This window comes from Schistocerca gregaria, chromosome 8, assembly GCF_023897955.1.
Source record: "Schistocerca gregaria isolate iqSchGreg1 chromosome 8, iqSchGreg1.2, whole genome shotgun sequence".
NCBI lineage: Eukaryota > Metazoa > Arthropoda > Insecta > Orthoptera > Acrididae > Schistocerca > Schistocerca gregaria.
The window spans coordinates 476,977,049-476,997,449 of NC_064927.1; the positions used below are offsets into that span (position 1 = coordinate 476,977,049).

At 44.7% G+C, this 20,401-nt stretch overlaps 1 protein-coding gene across 1 annotated transcript; it reads left to right on the forward strand.

Annotated features, from left to right (window-relative positions):
* The first annotated feature begins 12,049 nt into the window (after positions 1-12,049).
* Positions 12,050-20,135, forward strand: LOC126284106 (cuticle protein 9.5-like). Its single transcript, XM_049982764.1, has 2 exons — positions 12,050-12,150; positions 19,708-20,135. Exons 1-2 carry the CDS (start codon positions 12,142-12,144, stop codon positions 20,017-20,019), a joined length of 321 nt encoding a protein of 106 aa, XP_049838721.1. The 5' UTR covers positions 12,050-12,141; the 3' UTR covers positions 20,020-20,135.
* Positions 20,136-20,401: the final 266 nt, after the last annotated feature.

Sequence of the window (20,401 nt, forward strand, 5' to 3'; positions counted from 1 at the left end):
GCGGCATTGTGGTACATTCACGCATTTACATACATATCATCTCTTAAAGTACGATTCTTGGTTTCCAACCACCTTTTTCACAAACCAGAGTCCCTAACCACTACTCATTATTCCTTACCTTATTACACATATACATATTCGTCCACACTTCTTCAATATTTCATCATAACAAATACGTAGCATAATCAAATTCCTCATATAGCATCAGCTTATTGATCATAAACATGCCACAACAGCATAATACACATCGTCATTGTAATAATAACATCATAACACCTCAGTCAAATTCTCAAAATCGTCGTGGCTTCCTCCAATAATTTCAAAACCTAAAAAAATTCTCTGCTCATGTCAAAAGTGTCATCTACCTCAAACGTACTTTAAAAATCATGATACCATACCAAATATGTCATTCAAAGCTCTCATAGTATCACAATGGTTCTGAAAAAATGTGAACAGTTCACAAAGTACAGACAAAATACAATTTCGTAAGTGTGAAGCTATCTAACGGTGTAATTAAGTAAACATCTGTCACTGATGAAGTAAAATAAATGTTTGTTTCTCTCAGTTAAATGATCAGATAGCTGTGTAATTTATGTGTTAGAGAAATATGGTACCGATGTGTAAAGTTGTATAAGCAAATACCATATTAGCTAGGGCTCCTTGTGCTTGCCATACACATGGTACAGAAAGTAAGCGTGTACCCCCCTGAGGATTAATGTAATTATGCCCTCAGGTGTTACAGATTACAGCAATGGAATGCAATGTATCACGAAAAACTTTCTTTGTAATTCAACAATCTTGAAAAATAAATTGTTAAAGTACCAAATTATTCACTCAAATGCGTGCCCCGTAGTGCTAAACTGTGCGTCTTGTTGTAAGATAATCTCTGTAGAAGTATCGTAGTTATCGTCCTCCGAAAGCTAAGTTCTGCAAAAGTCAATGTACTTACCTCATGATAAACAAAAGTGAAATGCTATGCGTATAGATGTCGTAGTTACTACGTACCTTATCATGACCAAGATAGTGTAATGTATTGTTGTGCTACAGAAAAGGCTGTCTCATTGTAGCTATACCACAAAAGTTACTACTAAAACATGTTTTAATTTCCAGAATAATACAGAAAAAACTGCACAGATATAAAACAGATACACCGCAAAAGCAACAATGTAAATTGTGTCGCATATTAGTAGTGTCGTGATATAATCGTGTAGCTATCAGAGAAACCAAATGCTAAGTCATCTTTAATCTCACCGAATGTACTTCAAATAAAGAATGTATTTTCGAGTAAACCAAAATGTTGCATTAAAATCTCATTAGCATTACTGTTATATGTTCTAAGTAAGTAAGGCTGATAGTCGTTACGTAATCGTGCAACTAACAAGCAAGAATGTACCCACACAATAACACTGTGTCGTCTGTTCACTACAACATTGCATTTGTAATTTCTGTTTAAATAAGTTCTCTTGGTTATGGACTGGATAAATTATTTTAAAACATAGTTACATGTCAACAGTTTCTAAATGTGAGACATTGTACTAGTAGCGTGAAGTGAAAAATTTTATGACAAAGACTAAGTTAAAAAGCAGATTATCTTTCAATAAACGGTTTTACATGTGAAATGTGGTGTAAACCTTTACTCTTCCTAGTACGCAGAGTTTCAACTTCAACGCAATTATCATGTGGTATACGTCGAATTCTGTAAGGTCCATTGTAAACTAGAAAGAATTTGTGACTCAAGTGTTTCTTCTTATGTGACAATGAATGAGCTTTAATGAGAACTTTGTGACCAATATATAATTTCTTTGCATTTGCTTTACCGTGTAATTTTCTCCTTTTGTCTGCAGCAGAATTTATATTTTTAATAGCCAAATCAATTATGTCTTTGTGTCGAAGTTTACGTGTATTCGGAAAAGGTACAAGCTCCCTGATTCTGTTCGGTGGTTCTTTATTCTTCAGTACAAGAACAGGTGGTAAAGCAGTAGAGTCATGAGGCATTTCATTCAGCACGTTTTGAAATAAGTGTAAACATCTGTCGCAATGCTGATGCTTTCTGTGACAATAAAGTCTGCAAAGCTTATTGATTTCTTTCATAATCCGTTCAGACGGGTTACAATGTGGTGAGTACAATGAAATAAAAACAGATTTGATTTTATAGTTACGAAGCATGCGTGACCAAACAGCAGATCTGAACTGCGGTCCGTTATCTGAAATTACTTTACTAACGTGTCCAACTTCACGTAAGAAATTTTTAACAAAGGCGTTGGATATAAACCGTCCAGTGGCTTTACGTAACGGAGTGAAAGAAACAAAATTTGAAGTAAGTTCAACAGCGACTAGAACGTACGAAAATCCATTCGATATTCTGACAAGCGGTCCCAAGAGATCAACAGCAGCAATTTTTTTTAATTTAGAAGGAATGATAGGAAACAATGGAGCACGATGCGAGACAGTAGATGGTTTCGCCTTTTGACAAAGTTTACAAATAGACAAGACTCTTCGAATTCTCTTTTCCATATTGTTAAAATAACAAGTCGTTCGAAGAATATGATAACATTTTCGTGGACCAAAATGTGCATAGCTGAAATGAATGTACCAAATCAGCTTATTAACGAAATCGTCTGGAATGCAAAGTACCCATAGCTTTTCATTAACAGTGCAGCGTCGCCATATGAAACGTCCCCTTAGAACAAATTTATACACGACTGTGCTTAAACTGACACACAATATTTTTTTAGCGCAACGCAATCTGTCTTTCTATAATCCCTACGAAAGAATGGCCCTGACTAACATTGACCTATACGTTTCACAAATCACTTACCTCACAAAAATCTTCGTTACTCAAGCTACTGCAATACCGCGAGCGCCACTACTGCCAGCTAAATAAAAGATTCAAACTACGGAAGGTACTAACTACTGAGGCACAGTTAGCAAATGAAAGATTTTAATAGAGAACAAACAATGTTTTTACCTTAATAGTCATAATATATATATCAGTTCGTGACATCAATTCTTACAAATTTCAAAACTCCGCCATCTCTCTCCCCACGTCCACCACTGCTGGCGGCTCACCTCCAACTGCACAACGCTACGCGCTGTTAGCATCCAGCTGCCGCTGCCCAACACTACAATGGCAGACAACAATGCAAACTAAACACAGACTGCACACAGCACAGCCAGTGATTTTCTTACAGAGCGCTACGTGGCGTTGGCGTTACTAATAAAAAAACCTAAACAGCCTACTTACACTCTGACTCATGGTCAAATAGAGAGTCACTCGTTGTGATGTAACAGATCCAATACCATATAACACAGACGTGGCTTTGCAATATCAAGTACCCAAAAATAAGAAAACAGCATCCAACTCCACTCAGTTGTGAAGGAGCCGTGACTTGCAGGATTCCAGCCGGGATGTTACTGCCTCCAATCCGTACAGGCAGTTTTCAAGGCTCCACTGCTCTTCTCGCAACTCGCGGCTACCGATCCTTAAGCGAGCCGGCAGCGCTTGCCCCCGACTGGTTTAACCATTCGTAGCTTCCCGAGGCCTGTCTCTGTCCCTCGAAACCAACAACTTGCCAGCCACGTATGCTCCAAGTCAATTGACTGCACCAGGCCTCGCCGAACCAAGAAAACAAGCCTTGACGAAAGGCTGTAGCTTGCGACATACGATTAGATCGACATCAGTGGGACAAGTATGTACTGGCACCAGGGGTGTGCCATGCTGCCAAGATTAAAACCGTCATGGCTCAAGTTTTACAAATTCGTTAATTAAAATGCAATACGTATGTTCATTGATTAAAATTACCTCATACGACAACATGAGCGTCTGACGAGAACACATAAAGAGACATTATGTGAAAAAGTATTAAATTTTGATAATAGGGCGGAATATATGTCCTTAGGATTTTAAAAATGTTAAACAGTGTTGATGTGTGCGTGCTGTGAGTAAAACAAAGGTTTAAGAGTGATGTAATCGTTTCTAAGAAAGCACTTAGGATGCTGAAGATGAAAAGCGCCCTGGACGCCACAGCACATCATCAACCGACGAATTCGTGGATATGAGTCACTGATGATGTTGACATACTACTTGGGTCATGCTATGAAATTATTTTAGATGTTTTGAATGAATTTGTCTCAAAATTACTGAACTTTGAACAAAAACAACGCTCAATATAAGTTTGTCAGTAGTCACTAGATAAAGTCAACAACGTCGCAGAACTATTGCAATAGGTCACAGTAGGAAAATAAACATGTTTCGGTGGATGTGACGTTGAAACTAATTCTCAGTCGTCCCCGTGGAAACATTCTGGATCGTCAAGATCATAAATACTCGTGAGGTGCCGCCTTATGTGAAGATTATGTTTCGATTTAAACGATGTAGTGCCACTAGGTGAAATGATCAGTGAAGTGTATTACTAATAAGTTCAACGGAAAAAACGTCTTGAACTTTTGTCGGGACAATTCATGGTTTTTGCACGACGATAATGCACCTGCATACATATCGTTGCGTGTTGGTGAGTTTTGGTCAAAATCAATACTGAACTGATGACCCGATCTCCATGTTCACTTCATGTGACTTCATGTTTGCTAAAATAATAAAAAGCTTAAAGGTCAACTTTTACATGTATACATAAGACAAAAATGCATCTATTAAAGAGCTAAAGGCTACAGCAAAGATAGAGTTCCACAAGTGTTCCTGAAATTGGAAGGAAAGCTGGAATATCTGAGCTGCAATGTGTGTAAAACATTTTGTCTAGGATAACGTTAAAGTATACTAATCAATAAACTCAGCATTGGGTACAGTATTCAACACAATAATGCTGTTGCTTCCACCATCATTGCCCGTGTTGTCTGCTGTCAATGCCACGGCCTTCGCGACATTTGCCAAAGGTAATTTTGTTTTCCACCCAAGATTCGTCGATAAAAAACAACTTCCTGCGCTGTTCTTTTAATTTCCTTTCTTGTGTCAAGTATGTTCATATAAAGTCAATTACATTAGCTCATTCTTTTACTTACGGATAAATCCCATAATTAGCAAACAACCGCCTTGCAGCTCCAGTCGCATCACACCACTAGGCCAATTCCGTTCCTAGTAATTTCCGACAAAAGCTTCAGGTTCGTACATGCAACATATGTAATGCATGCCTGAAAGTAATGGTTCGGCACAAGGATTTTCCGTGGACAACAGTCTTCGCTCCTGCTCTGTCTAGAAATAGCTGTACTCCGTAAGTACTTGTGTTGGTCTGGACCACTGTGGGCGGGCATATTCTGACCCGCTCTCTCCGACAACGATGGAGTTCATCGACTGACATTAATGTGCAACTCCCTTCCCTGGCGATTAACATCAAATCTTTCATTCCTGTTTGTACATACTTCCCCAAAAGGTGCCACATTACTCTTTAGGGGTGGCTGCAAAACATTTTTACTGTTGAGTGGTACCAGCTAACAGAAATCGGACCAGGGAATATAGCCGATTCCAGTCGGTGCTGATTCCTACCATTTTGACCTCTTAGAACAGCGGCAGGGGTTTTTAGTTTGGTGTGGCAATGAGCTCCAGCTCATCTGGTAGTTCCGTCTGGGACTTCTATTGGCCAGTTAGGAACTGTTCACAAAGGAACAGTATAAGGCATAGCTGCCCATCCACTGCGTTGTATATTGCCTCCTACAACCCCGTTACATTAAAGGGAGCATCCTTTAAACCGTCAGATATTGATCGCAAGAGCCTCGCTACGGCTACCCTGATTGTAACAGATCCATGTCAATCTGTATCACATTCATATCCTGGTTCGCCACTCCAGGGGCATTTCCACATAGTCGGTCAGTTTTGACACTGACTCTCACAGCGTTCGCACGTTGTTCAACACATCGTGTTCCAAATTTGCCCTTGTGTAGTGTGCCATTCAATTGTAAGTTAATTCCCATCACCTATTTTTCTTACATTTCCGACAGTGAGCAGCCACGTTCAAACGTTCAAATGGGTGTGTATTGCTAAGGGACCAAACTGCTGAGGTCATCGGTCCTTAGACTTACACACTACTTAAACTAACTCATGCTAAGAACAACACACACACACCCATACCCAAGGGAGTACTCGAAACTCCGGCGTGAGGGTCCGCGCAAGCTGTGACATGACGCCTCAAACCGTGCGACCACTAAGCGCGGTGAGCTGCCATGTATCGTCAGCAACAGAAGTAGCGAATACCGATTTCGGTAAATTGCCACTTTCATCTAACTACTCTCTTTTCCGTGATTGCAACTGACATTGAGATGTCAGAAGTCAAGGAATACCTCCTAAGATTTTGCCGGACCCCCTTTTCCCGGCGTAGTGCAACGCCTCGACCTGGCCTGAACTCAACAAATAGCTGGAAGTGCTATGCAGAAATATTGGATGCACCAAGGGAACTCTCGATTACGTCTCATGAGTATACGGTAGGACTCATTTCGGGTGATCTGGGTTGCCAAATCATGCGATTGAGCTGTCCAGAATATTCTGCAAACCACTTGCGAATAACTATAGCCCTGCGATATGGCGCATTGTCATCCATAAAAATTCCATTATTGTTTCGGAGCACAAACTCCATGAATGTCTGCAAATGGTCTCCAAGTACGCAAACATAACAATTTCCAGTCCATGTTCGCTTCTGTTGGACCAGAGGACTCAGTCCATTCCATGTGAACACAGACCACACCACTATGGAGTCACCAACATCTAGCTCATTCCCATGTTGACACCTTGGATCCACGGCTTCGTGGCCTCATACTCAATTCCCTACCGTCATCTTTTACCAACTGAAATTAGGACTGATCTGTCCAGGCTACTGTTTTCCAGTCGCCTTGCGTCCAACCGATATGGTCACGAGCTCAGAAGATGCGCTGCAGGCGATGTCGTTTTGTTAGCAAAGGCATTTGGGACCGTCGTCTGCTGCCATAGCCGATCAGCCCCAGATTTCGCCACACTGTCCTGATGTACACATTCGACTAAAGTTTCACATTAATTTCAGAGGTTATTTGACACATTGTTTCTTGTCTTTTAGCAATGAAAACTCTACGAAAACGCTACTGTTCTTGGTCACCAAGCGAAGGCCGTCAGCCACTGCGTTGTCCGTGGTTAGAGTAACTACCGGAAAGTTGGTATTCTCGGGACTCCCTTGGCACTGTCGATCTCAGAATATTAAATTCCTTAATGATTTCCGAAACGGAAGGTCCCCAGCGCCTAGCTCCAACTACCGTCCGACTTTCATAATGTGTTAATACGCGTCGTGCGGTCATAATCAGTTCAAAAACCTTTTTACGTAACCCACCTCAATAAAAATGACAGCTCCTCCAATACGCTGCCCTTTTATACATTGTTTACGCGATACTGCCATCATCTATGTATGCATCTATCGCTATTCCATGACTGTCGTCACTTCTATATACGAGGTACCAAACCTACCTCATTGGATAACTTTTGATGCAGACGTTCGTAGAAGAGACATAGATCTTGGTACTCGCCGTGTCCCCTTGCACGTTTTCCAGCACTCAATTTTCTTTGGTGCACAGCTTCGAGGTACAACGTCGAGGGCATCTCCTCCAAACTCTCTAGTTCGTTCCTCTCCTCAAACATGCAGTATGTACATCTTAGTGTCTACCAGTGATTCGTTAAACAACGTCTTTCTGTCTGGGGAACGGTACCCGTCCTTGGCCGACTTTCCAGTCGATAATCCTGCCTCCAGCCGCGGTGGTCTAGCGGTTCTAGGCGCTCAGTCCGTAACCTCGCGACTGCTACGGTCGCACGTTCGAATCCTGCCTCGGGCATGGATATGTGTGATGTCCTTAGGTTAGTTAGGTTTAAGTAGTTCTAAGTTCTAGGGGACTGATGACCACAGATGTTAAGTCCCATACTGCTCAGAGCCATTTGAAACATTTTTCGTTAGTCCTGCTCCTCGTCTACCCCAGAACTATGATGCGCATAATGTTCATTCGTGGTGGTGACGTTACCTGGAGAATGTAAGCTACAATTACTCTCTCTCCCCCTTTTGAAAGGTCTATATTTACATCTACATACTCAGAAAGCCACAGAACGATGCGTTGTCGGGTATACCCTGTACCACTACCGGTCAATTCCTTCTCTGTTCCTCTCGCAAGTAAAGCAGTGGAAAAACATTTTTCTATATGCCTCCGTAAGAGCTCTAATTTGTTGTCTCTTATCTTCGTGGTTCTTACGCGAAACTCAAGTTGGTGGCAATAGAATCGTTGTGCAGTCAGCTTCAGACACCGGTTCTCTAATCTTTCTCAGTAGTGTTCCTCGCCACGAACGTCGCCTTCAAACTGGGGACTCCCGTTTGAGTTCCCGAAGTCTCTCCGTAATGCTTACATATTGTTCGAATCTGCTGATAACAAATCTAGCAACCCGCCTCTGAACTGCTTTGATGTCTCCCTTCAATCTGCCCTTCTACGGAGTCTAAACATCAAGCGGTACTCAAGAGTGGGTCGTACCAGCGTCCTGTATGCGGTCTGCTTTATTGGTGATCTTCTCTTTGCTAAAATTCTTCCTATAAACCGAAGTCGACTATTCGCTTTCACTACCACAGTCCTCACATGCTCATCCCACTTCGTATCGCTTTCCAACGTAACGACCAGATATTTAAACGACGTGACTGTGTCAAACAGTACACTACTAATGCTGCTTCCGAATATTACGGGTTTTTTCCTACTCATTTGCAATAACTTTAAGTTTTCTACATTTAGAGCTAGCCGCACACCAACTAGAAATTTTTTCTGAGCCATCTTGTGTCGTACTACGGTCACTCGACTTCGACACCTTCTCGTAAACCACAGCGTCATCAGCAAACAAGCAGAGATTGTGCGCACCCTGCCTACCAGATCATTTACGTGTATAGAAAATAATAGCTTTCCTATCACACTTTCCTGGACCACTCCTGACGATACCCTTGTCTCTCATGGACACTCACCGTCGAGGACAGCAAGGCTGTTGCCATGACTTTTCCGGCAGAGGGGGTTGCCTTGAATTTCTTCTTTTGTGGTGAGGACGACGTGACTCCATGGACTTTCTTTTTGTTTCAGGAACGAAGTGATGCAACCAGCTTTCGCCTCCGGAACGATCCACGACAGAAAGGCCTCTCCGTCAGTCTCAAAACGCTCCAACAATTCAGATGAAGTGGCCTTTCTTTGAATTTTGCGGTCTACTGTGAACATTCGTGGAACACCTCTTTGAATGTCCGAGAGTCTCAATCACTGTGGATGCACTTCGAATGCTGACCGACAACTGCAGAGACAATTTTTGATTTGTGATGCGCCGGTCGGCACGAATAAAGGCATCCGCACGATTCAGCATGTCTGGGGCAGTGGCTGTGACAGGACGTCCCGAGCGTGGCTGGTCATGGATCTCTGTTTCTGCACTCCTGAGGCTGTAACTTTCTTTACCCATCACCTAACTGTACTCCTATCAACTGCAGCATCGCCATGCACTGCTCACTAACGTGTATGGATATTCACCACGGTTTCAATTTTCTGCGCACGAGAATTCAAAAACACCACGTTGCTTGTAACGTGAGTCATATGTATACGCCATTTTGGTGCTGTACTACGGCTCTGCCATCTGCCAGGATGGCGCACGGAACCAACATCAGATGTGAAGCACCAACAAGGACGTTTGTCTATGTATAGCAATGGCTTTTTTAAAAAATTTGGAGCATTACTTATTGAACGACCCTCGTATATGGTTTCAACACTACTGTACTTCTTTGTGTAAGTTTTAAGAACTTCAATTTAATAATTACATATAGAATTTACATTTACTTTGTGCCAAATTTTAGATTATTTTTATTGCTAACAATCTGATTAATTATCGCTTATTGAAGAGGTATATTTTCATTTGAGATGGGACCATTAACATCTGTATACGGTTAGGAAATTAAGACACGACTTAACAGCCATCCGTGAAGAGTGGAAACCCAGTACCAAATAGCTCACTTGTGCGTACTTGCCAATACTACAGCAGCAACAACGCGAAATGACCTACTAGTTTCAAAAAGACGGATACTTTCCCGCTTAACGCAGATGCATTTGGCGAAGAGGAATTTGCAAAATTAGATACAAAAGAAAGAATGATGACAGATTCCCAGAAGGCAACAGCTGTGTTTTTTCGACATCCTGGTCTATCGACCGACGGGGAAAGATGGTCTTCATTTTCTGTATCAGCGGAGATCGTAAAGAAAGTTCCTCATTACGAGAGACCATCTGAAACCAGCCGAAGAGTAAGCGGCGCCGTAATCGTGGAGTCTCCCCAGAGTCAGAAGAATCTGAAGACATGTAAGGCTAAAAGCTCTCCTTAATGTGAGAATGAAACGTCTTGTCTTCTTTGCAAAGAGACCAGCTTGTCAACAAGAAAATCACATGATTGAGTAAAGTAGTTAAAGAGTGGAAAGTGGGGCCATGAGGATTGTACAGGGTAGACTGAAGATGACTTTCATGAGTATCGGTGTATCCCATCCCTCAGACGGGAAATATGGTACTGCCTGCTTGTGCTATACAAAGTCCTTGCTTTTACCGTATATTGCATAGTGCTAGGTTATATTAGATACAATTTAAAACATTAGAAATAAGTCCTCATAGATCATGTATGTTTTTCATGCCTAGTTTACCTTCTGCCTAAATTAATTTGAAGGCGTAACAAAGAAAATGGTCATTTTCATCTAGTTTTCTCCTCAAATATACGGTTATGGCCCAGCTTCCCCTATATCAGATATGAAACTGGTCCCATAAACTTGAGCAGTACTCACCTACACCAACGTCCACATATATACTCCGCAAGACACCATTAAGGGCTTGGTGGAGGGTACGTTGTACCACTTCCTTCCCAGTTGTAAATGCAGCGAGAGAGAATCAACTGCTCGGTTCTGTACGAACCTAGATATCCCTTATCAGTATTTCACAGTTCTTAAGGGTTCTGTTTGTTAGTGGTACTAGTATCGTTCTGCAGTCTTACACAAATGTTGATTCTCTAAACTTTCTCAATAGTGTTGTGAAATAAAAGTCTTCTTCCCTGCAGTGATGCTCATTTGAGTGGACGTACTGTTCAAACTAGCGGACCGTACTAGTATCATAAAGCATTTTGTACTGTAGGGATACTGTAATTTTGCAGTATCGTGATTTTTCCAACGTCGTTAAGGCGAATACCGGGAGCGTCACTCTGAGAGGACACAGGCGATTTGCTTTTGCTATCTCGCCCAGTCGAGCTTCAGCTGCGTCTGCTACATCGACGGAACGTTTCTCTTTACCTTACATCTGTCCTTTTTTTCTCAATAAACTACAACTTTAAAAAAGTCGTCGAAAGATCAGCACTCAGCTTGCGTTCGGAAGTTGCGTGATGCGGCGAAAGAGCAATTCCATCATTTACCTGACTCAATCGCCCCCAAAATGTATAGAAATCTTATATCTTAGCGAGACTGTTGCCCGAGCAGTGGGAATGATTATTTGACAGCTCTCTCGCATATCTCTTTCTTTGCACTGGGCCTCCTACAAAAGTGTTGCGTGGCGCTGCGAAAGAGCGGCTCCATCATCGACCTCACTCACTCACCACAAAATTTACAGAAAACCTGTATCTTGGTGTGGCTGTTGCCTGAACAGCTCCCTCGCGTGTCCTTTACCTTGCATTCAGTCTGCTGTAATGTTCGTTTCTCAATAAAGCATTTTCACGGTCTCGGACGTCAATCTGTGTTTCATTCGAAGGACTCTTGTAGTAACAGCCAGTAGATATCATATTGGGTACCCGCTTTGCCACCAGTGTCAGTCGCGCCATCCTATAGTCACGCGAGAAAGGAACATCTGGCGCCACTAAATAATGCCGCTGTCAACTTGCTACCATTCTCGTTCGTCCTGGTCGAGTAACACCAGAACTGGTTTATGCGGCGCAGCGGGATGCAACTCGCATCTCAGCGACGCTACGGTAAGGAGCTGTCTGGTCAGCCGCCCCCCTCCAAACAAACGGCCGTTGCCGCCGGTGCTACAGTTTGGCATTATCTCCGGTTTGAGCTACGGCACGTGCTAAAGTATAAAAGAGCAGACGGCTCCAGAGGAAGACGCAGTCACCCACCAGACTCCAGTACAGACCTCGTCTTCGCAGCTCCACATCTCCTCACTATGAACGCCGTAAGTATGCACGCCCCTTCTGAGGGAATAAAATTTCTTTTGTTCCATGAACTATAGTTGAAGGAGGTTAACTAATACACATAACAATTGCTCTATCAGTTAAGTTTAAAGTTTCTACGAATGAAAATTGCGGGATGGTTGCATTGTGAACCTACATATAGATTGCACAAAGATTTTAGAGATTAAGAAAACTATTTACTAAGTTGCTTATACTGTGTATTAATGGCAGGAGTATTGTTGTTGTTCTACTTTCTCTGTCGAATATTCACAGACGATTACGACTCCCAGAAATCAAACAGACAAAGAGTCCAACGCTGAAGATGCTAGACTCTTTCAATTTTTTCACAGTATTCAGATAGAACTAGTTCACCGACGCTGACTACTGTTGTTGTCACCTTTGTTCACTTCAGTCCAAAGACTGGCCTGATGCACCTATCTACATTGTCTGTGAAACTTCCTGCCAGACTAAAATTGTGTGGCAGTATCTCGTTTCTTACCTTCGTAGTTTGGAAGGTAGGAGACGAGATACTGACAGAAGTAAAGCTGTGAGGAAGGGGTAGCTCAGTTGGTAGAGCACTTGCCCGCAAAAGGCAAAGCTCCCGAGTTCGAGTCTCGGCCGGGCACACAGTTTTAATCTGCCAGGAAGTTTCATATCAGCGCACACTCCGCTGCAGAGTGAACATCTAATTCTGGCCTACATTAGTATGTCCTGTACTAGTCTAATCATCTCTGCATAGCTGCAGGGAACTGCATGTATATCAGTTACCTTAGTGTATTCAAGACTTCATCTCCCTTTACAAATTATTTCCTCCTCTATTCAGTACAGCCACTTAGTTATCCAAGAATTCCAGTAATGCAGGTCTCAGCATTCTGCTGCACATCATGTTCCGACAGATTCTGTTCTCTTTCTAAATGTACTGTTCCGGTACTGTTTCATAATCATGTATCGGTATATATATACACTCCTGGAAATGGAAAAAAGAACACATTGACACCGGTGTGTCAGACCCACCATACTTGCTCTGGACACTGCGAGAGGGCTGTACAAGCAATGATCACACGCACGGCACAGCGGACACACCAGGAACCGCGGTGTTGGCCGTCGAATGGCTCTAGCTGCGCAGCATTTGTACACCGCCGCCGTCAGTGTCAGCCAGTTTGCCGTGGCATACGGAGCTCCATCGCAGTCTTTAACACTGGTAGCATGCCGCGACAGCGTGGACGTGAACCGTATGTGCAGTTGACGGACTTTGAGCGAGGTTGTATAGTGGGCTTGCGGGAGGCCGGGTGGACGTACCGCCGAATTGCTCAACACGTGGGGCGTGAGGTCTCCACAGTACATCGATGTTGTCGCCAGTGGTCGGCGGAAGGTGCACGTGCCCGTCGACCTGGGACCGGACCGCAGCGACGCACGGATGCACGCCAAGACCGTAGGATCCTACGCAGTGCCGTAGGGGACCGCACCGCCATTTCCCAGTAAATTAGGGACACTGTTGCTCCTGGGGTATCGGCGAGGACCATTCGCAACCGTCTCCATGAAGCTGGCCTACGGTCCAGCACACCGTTAGGCCGTCTTCCGCTCACCCCCCAACATCGTGCAGCCCGCCTCCAGTGGTGTCGCGACAGGCATGAATAGAGGGACGAATGGAGTCGTGTCGTCTTCAGCGATGAGAGTCGCTTCTGCCTTGGTGCCAATGATGGTCGTATGCGTGTTTGGCGCGTGCAGGTGAGCGCCACAATCAGGACTGCATACGACCGAGACATACAGGGCCAACACCCGGCATCATGGTGTGGGGAGCGATCTCCTACACTGGCTGTACACCTTTGCTGATCGTCGAGGGGACACTGAATAGTGCACGGTACATCCAAACCGTCATCTAACCCATCGTTCTACCATTCCTAGACCGGCAAGGGAACTTGCTGTTCCAACAGGACAATGCACGTCCGCATGTATCCCGTGCCACCCAACGTGCTCTAGAAGGTGTAAGTCAACTACCCTGGCCAGCAAGATCTCCGGATCTGTCCCCCATTGAGCATGTTTGGGACTGGATGAAGCGTCGTCTCACGCGGTCTGCACGTCCAGCACGAACGCTGGTCCAACTAAGGCGCCAGGTGGAAATGGCATGGCAAGCCGTTCCACAGGACTACATCCAGCATCTCTACGATCGTCTCCATGGGAGAATAGCAGCCTGCATTGCTGCGAAATGTGGATATACACTGTACTAGTGCCGACATTGTGCATGCTCTGTTGCCTGTGTCTATGTGCCTGTGGTTCTGTCAGTGTGATCATGTCATGTATCTGACCCCAGGAATGTGTCAATAAAGTTTCCCCTTCCTGGGACAATGAATTCACGGTGTTCTTATTTCAGTTTCCAGGAGTGTATATATGACAAATGCTGACTAACCAGTAGGGAGCTGTATCTTTATACTGATCTCTGTGTGACGGTTAGTTTCGTTATTTGATTTCTACTCCTTCAGTTCTACACGGCAGTGTTTTTCAGCATTTGCCGCCATGAACTTTAAATAGAAAAGAAAACACGAAACAGTTTTTTGAAATAATTTCGTAAAAAGTGAGTTTGAGTTTAAAGTCAAGATGACAAAAGTTTCTTCCTCCTTGGATTTCCGGTGAATCTCATTTCACGTTCAGTAAGACAGTGCTTCAGATGTACACGTTGAGGAGATTCTCTTTCTGTATAACTCGATATTTGAAAGCAGTAGATCTCATGTGTTGAAGAAAGCAATATTGAACTACGTCAGTCGTCTTCTGCTACCAAGAAGACATCGCATGCATGCCGCTCATCAGCTACCATTTCTTTGGTTTACCATTTTGTAAAACATAATAAGATTTCAAGACATATAAAAATTGATCAATATTCCAACGATGTTCGGGACTAGCCCATAACCAGTAATTTTACTTATAACTGGTCACATCGTAACTGGTATCATGTACACTGCCTAGCAACTGTCAGCGTTTAATTCGGCCATAGGGGAAACTGTAAGATTAAAATCACATAAATACACAGTTAATTGATTAAATCACATGAGAGAGACAACAGCTCAAGTTACTTCTAGCAGAAGACATGTTTTACTGGAAACACGAATGCTGGTGGTCCATCATAATCGTTGCCTTCTCCTCCCATGAGTAACTTCCGTTGGAGCGAGTAAATGAGTATTTTCTTTTCGAGTAGTTAAAGCTTTGCCCGATTGGGCCATTCAGTTCCAACCGAAAGCAGAACCGTTCTCTGCCGACGGCATCATAAAGAATGTCAGAGGGATGCGTCGTGGAGGGGACATGGGGTCAGAACACCGCTCTCCCGGTCGTTGTCAGCTTCCCAGGCGCAGGATCCGCTACTTCTCACTCAAATGCCTCCTCAGTTGGATCCACAAGGTTGAGTGCACCCCATTCCAGTCTCCTCACCTAGAACAACGAAATCTCTAGAAGTCTTACCCTAATTCACCAATCAGCAGTAACGCACGATGAATAGTGAGCCACAGAGTGGTCTTCTATTAACGCTACCAGGAGCTGTTCGCTCTGCCGCTTGTTTGTAACAAGGCTACATATACTTACAAGGCTATATGTAGCCTTATAAGAAACTGAAGCATGCAAAAGACCTGGTGGGATGCATACATGCATGCAAACAGAGATTATGCAAGTAATTAGGTTGCATATATCTGAGACATGTAGAACGTCCACCATAGTGCATTAGTGACATTCGTGTTTTGTGTTTTTACAAAGCGTGGTAGGCTGTATAAGAGACGAGAACAGCGTGAGGAGCTGAGTAATCACTGCGAAGGCTGACAGATATAATTGCATAGGCACGTCGACATGAAAGTTTCCTGGGTATGGTGGCGCGTCATACAGTATAAAACCAATGCTGGAGAAAATCAACGTTTCGGCTACCGTTGCAGCGGCCTTCTTCTCTGTCTACTGGTCAAGACGCAGCTGCAACGTTGGTTTCCTCCAGCAGCAGTTTCATACAATATGACGCTGCTCCAAATCCAGAAAACTACACTCCTGGAAATTGAAATAAGAACACCATGAATTGATTGTCCCAGGAAGGGGAAACTTTATTGACACATTCCTGGGGTCTGATACATCACATGATCACACTGACAGAACCACAGGCACATAGACACAGGCAACAGAGCATGCACAATGTCGCCACTAGTACAGTGTATATCCACCTTTCGCAGCAATGCAGGCTGCTATTCTCCCATGGAGACGATCGTAGAGATGCTGGATGTAGTCCTGTGGAACAACTTGCCATGCCATTTCCACCTGGCGCCTCAGTTGGACCAGCGTTCGTGCTGGACGTGCAGACCGCGTGAGACGACGCTTCATCCAGTCCCAAACATGCTCAATGGGGGACAGATCCGGAGATCTTGCTGGCCAGGGTAGTTGACTTACACCTTCTAGAGCACGTTGGGTGGCACGGGATACATGCGGACGTGCATTGTCCTGTTGGAACAGGAAGTTCCCTTGCCGGTATAGGAATGGTAGAACGATGGGTTAGAAGACAGTTTGGATGTACCGTGCACTATTCAGTGTCTCCTCGACGATCACCAGAGGTGTACGGCCAGTGTAGGAGATCGCTCCCCACACCATGATGCCGGGTCTTGGCCCTGTGTGCCTCGGTCGTATGCAGTCCTGATTGTGGCGCTCACCTGCACGGCGCCAAACACGCATACGACCATCATTGGCACCAAGGCAGAAGCGACTCTCTTCGCTGAAGACGACACGTCTCCATTCGTCCCTCCATTCACGCCTGTCGCCACACCACTGGAGGCGGGCTGCACGATGTTGGGGCGTGAGCGGAAGACGGCCTAACGGTGTGCGGGACCGTAGCCCAGCTTCATGGAGACGGTTGCGAATGGTCCTCGCCGATACCCCAGGAGCAACAGTGTCCCTAATTTGCTGGGAAGTGGCGGTGCGGTCCCGTACGGCACTGCGTAGGATCCTACGGTCTTGGCGTGCATCCGTGCGTCGCTGTGGTCCAGTCCCAGGTCGACGGGCACGTGCACCTTCCGCCGACCACTGGCGACAACATCGATGTACTGTGGAGACCTCACGCCCCACGTGTTGAGCAATTCGGCGGTACGTCCACCCGGCCTCCCGCATGCCCACTATACGCCCTCGCTCAAAGTCCGTCAACTGCACATACGGTTCACGTCCACGCTGTCGCGGCATGCTACCAGTGTTAAAGACTGCGATGGAGCTCCGTATGCCACGGCAAACTGGCTGACACTGACGGCGGCGGTGCACAAATGCTGCGCAGCTAGCGCCATTCGACGGCCAACACCGCGGTTCCTGGTGTGTCCGCTGTGCCGTGCGTGTGATCATTGCTTGTACATCCCTCTCGCAGTGTCCGGAGCAAGTATGGTGCGTCTGACACACCGGTGTCAATGTGTTCTTTTTTCCATTTCCAGGAGTGTATTATGTCGAAAGCTAACAGAGTCTGAAAACTACCTCATTGTGGGCCTCTCTTGGTCGGTTGGCCAGATCGTGTAATATTTGGAATTGAAGGATATTCGGATGTGACAGTAGCCTTACCTCGTTCGGCATGGAATCGTGACAACAGGCATATGCGTCTTCAAGATACCAGACCGCGTCTGACTACCGCACGAACACCATTGTGTCGCTGATTAAGAACTTCGTATCCACTTCACGTCTGCCTCTACGATCCGAGAACAGCAATATCCTGTGTCATCCCACACCATTGGCCGGAGACAGCATCCCCTGGGCGTCTCATGGGTAGGCTGATGTTGACGCCGCAATACAGAATGCTGCATGTTGAGTGGTACTGTAAGCGGGAAGTATTACATTTCCTCGATGAGTCCTGATAGTGGACTACCTTGGACGACTATTGTCAGTGAGTATCACGGCGATGAGGACAGGAGTCTCAAGATTTGTAGAGAAGTCTCTGGTTTCCTATGATATGGAGGTGCAGAGCAAAGTTAGACCTGATGTCACGGTCAGGAGTTGAGGGCATCACGTATGACTCCAAATCATGCCTGTAGTGATTCAGACAACTGTGGTTCAGGCAACTGTGACGGTACGTCTTGGAAACGCTGCGTCACAGCGTTGCAGTGTTATGTTCAACAGGTCAGCACTCGTCCACATACGGCAGATGTCTCTTTGAAACATACACGTGATGTTGAGGTACTCCCATGGACAGCAAGATCTGCAGTTATGAAGGCTGAGGTCAGAATGTGTCAATACCTAGGACCCCAACGACGAGTAGCTACAACAGGACAGCAGATTGTTTCAGGAGAGGATACAAAGAGTTCTTGACACCCTTAGAGACAGAATTTGTGCATGTATCTCGCCTAGAGGAAGTACATCTACATCTACATGATTACTCTGCAATTCACATTTAACTGCTTGGCAGAGGGTTCAACGAACCACAATCATACTATCTCTCAACCATTCCACTCCCGAACAGCGCGCCTGAAAAATGAACACCTAAACCTTTCTGTTCGAGCTCTGATTTCTCTTATTTTATTTTGATGACCATTCCTACCTATGTAGGTTGTGCTGAACAAAATATTTTCGCATTCGGAAGAGAAAGTCGGTGACTGAAATTTCGTAAATAGATCTCTCTGCGACGAAAAACGTCTTTGCCTTAGTGACTTCAATCCCAATTTGCGTATCATATCTGCCACACTCTCTCCCCTATTACGTGATAATACGAAAGGAGCTGCGCTTTTCTGCACCCTTTCGATGTCCTCCGTCAATCCCACCTGGTAAGGATCCCATACCGCGGAGCAATATTCTAAAGCAGAGGACGAACGAGTGTAGTGTAAGCTCTCTCTTTAGTGGACTTGTTGCATCTTCTAAGTGTCCTGCCAATGAAACGCAACCTTTGGCTTGCCTTCCCCACAGTATTATCTATGTGGTCTATCCAACTGAAGTTGTTCGTAAACTTAACACCCAGGTACATAATTGAATTGACAGCCTTGAGAATTGTACTATTTATCGAGTAATCGAATTCCAACGGATTTCTTTTGGAACTCGTGTGGATCACCTCACACTTTTCGCTATTTAGTGTCAGCTGCCACCTGCCACACCATACAGCAATCTTTTCCTAATTGCTTTGCAACTGATACTGGTCTTCGGATGACCTTACTAGACGGTAAGTTACAGCATCATCTGCGAACAACCTAAGAGAACTGCTCAGATTGTCTCCCAGGTCATTTATATAGATCAGTAGAACATTACATGGTTACATGGGCCTACCAGGCAGGTTCTTTGCAAATCTGGCTTGATTTTGTAATCACTGAAGTAACACCTCGTACTCTATCAACCTACTTATATAATTCTTCCCTTCCTGAGTACTTAAAGTTATTGTTTTGTTGTTCATCATTTGTGACATCGTCCTTCATGCCGCTATCCTGAAACCTGTGTAGGAGAATCAGTAATAGCAATAATAAAATCATATTTCTGTAAACATCTTAACAATGTTAGTACAGTTTTCGTTGAAAAGCACGACTGTGTGTCTTACCTGAGAACAGTAACTATCAAAGACTAATACGTGCTGCCTCTCGTGCCTCCCTCAGATGTTTGTTGCGGTGATCCTGGGAGTGGTGGCCGTTGCCAGCGCGACCACAGTACCAGCCGGCACCAGCGTCTACCAGCAGCCTCAGTACCAACCACTCCAACCTGGGGTGCAGTACCAGCCCGTCGTGCAGTCAGAACGGGTGGTTGGAGGCCGCGTCGTGCCTGGGGTGTACCCGGGCAGTGTGGGCTCGCACGTCTACACCTCAGGGGTCGTCCCCAGTGTCTACTCCTCTGGAATTATTCGTGGTGTCCACCCTGCCAACGCTGCCCCCACTGTAGGAGGGTCGTACCCTTACTACCCCACTGCCTGAGCTTCCTGTTCACAGATTACCTGAACAATTCACGACGTCTTTCGCTGATCCATGAATGACTGTGTATGCCCAAATTTGGTGAATAAATCTTTTCTCAGTGTCACTGTAATAAAGTATTTTGTGTTTCACGTCTTTTTCCCCCATCTGTCACACTTACTTGCACATGCCAAACTATGTTTCGTTTCCTCACTGTAACATTAATTTTATGCCAGATTTATTTTTGGGTCGTCAGTTTCTTGACTGACTTCATGTGGCACTACCCTCTCCACACAAATTTACCTCACGTGCCAGCCTCTTCGTCTCACAGAAGGACTTGCACACAATCCTAAATTATTTGTGGCATGTATTCTAATCCCTGTCTTCGCCTACAATTTAACCCTCT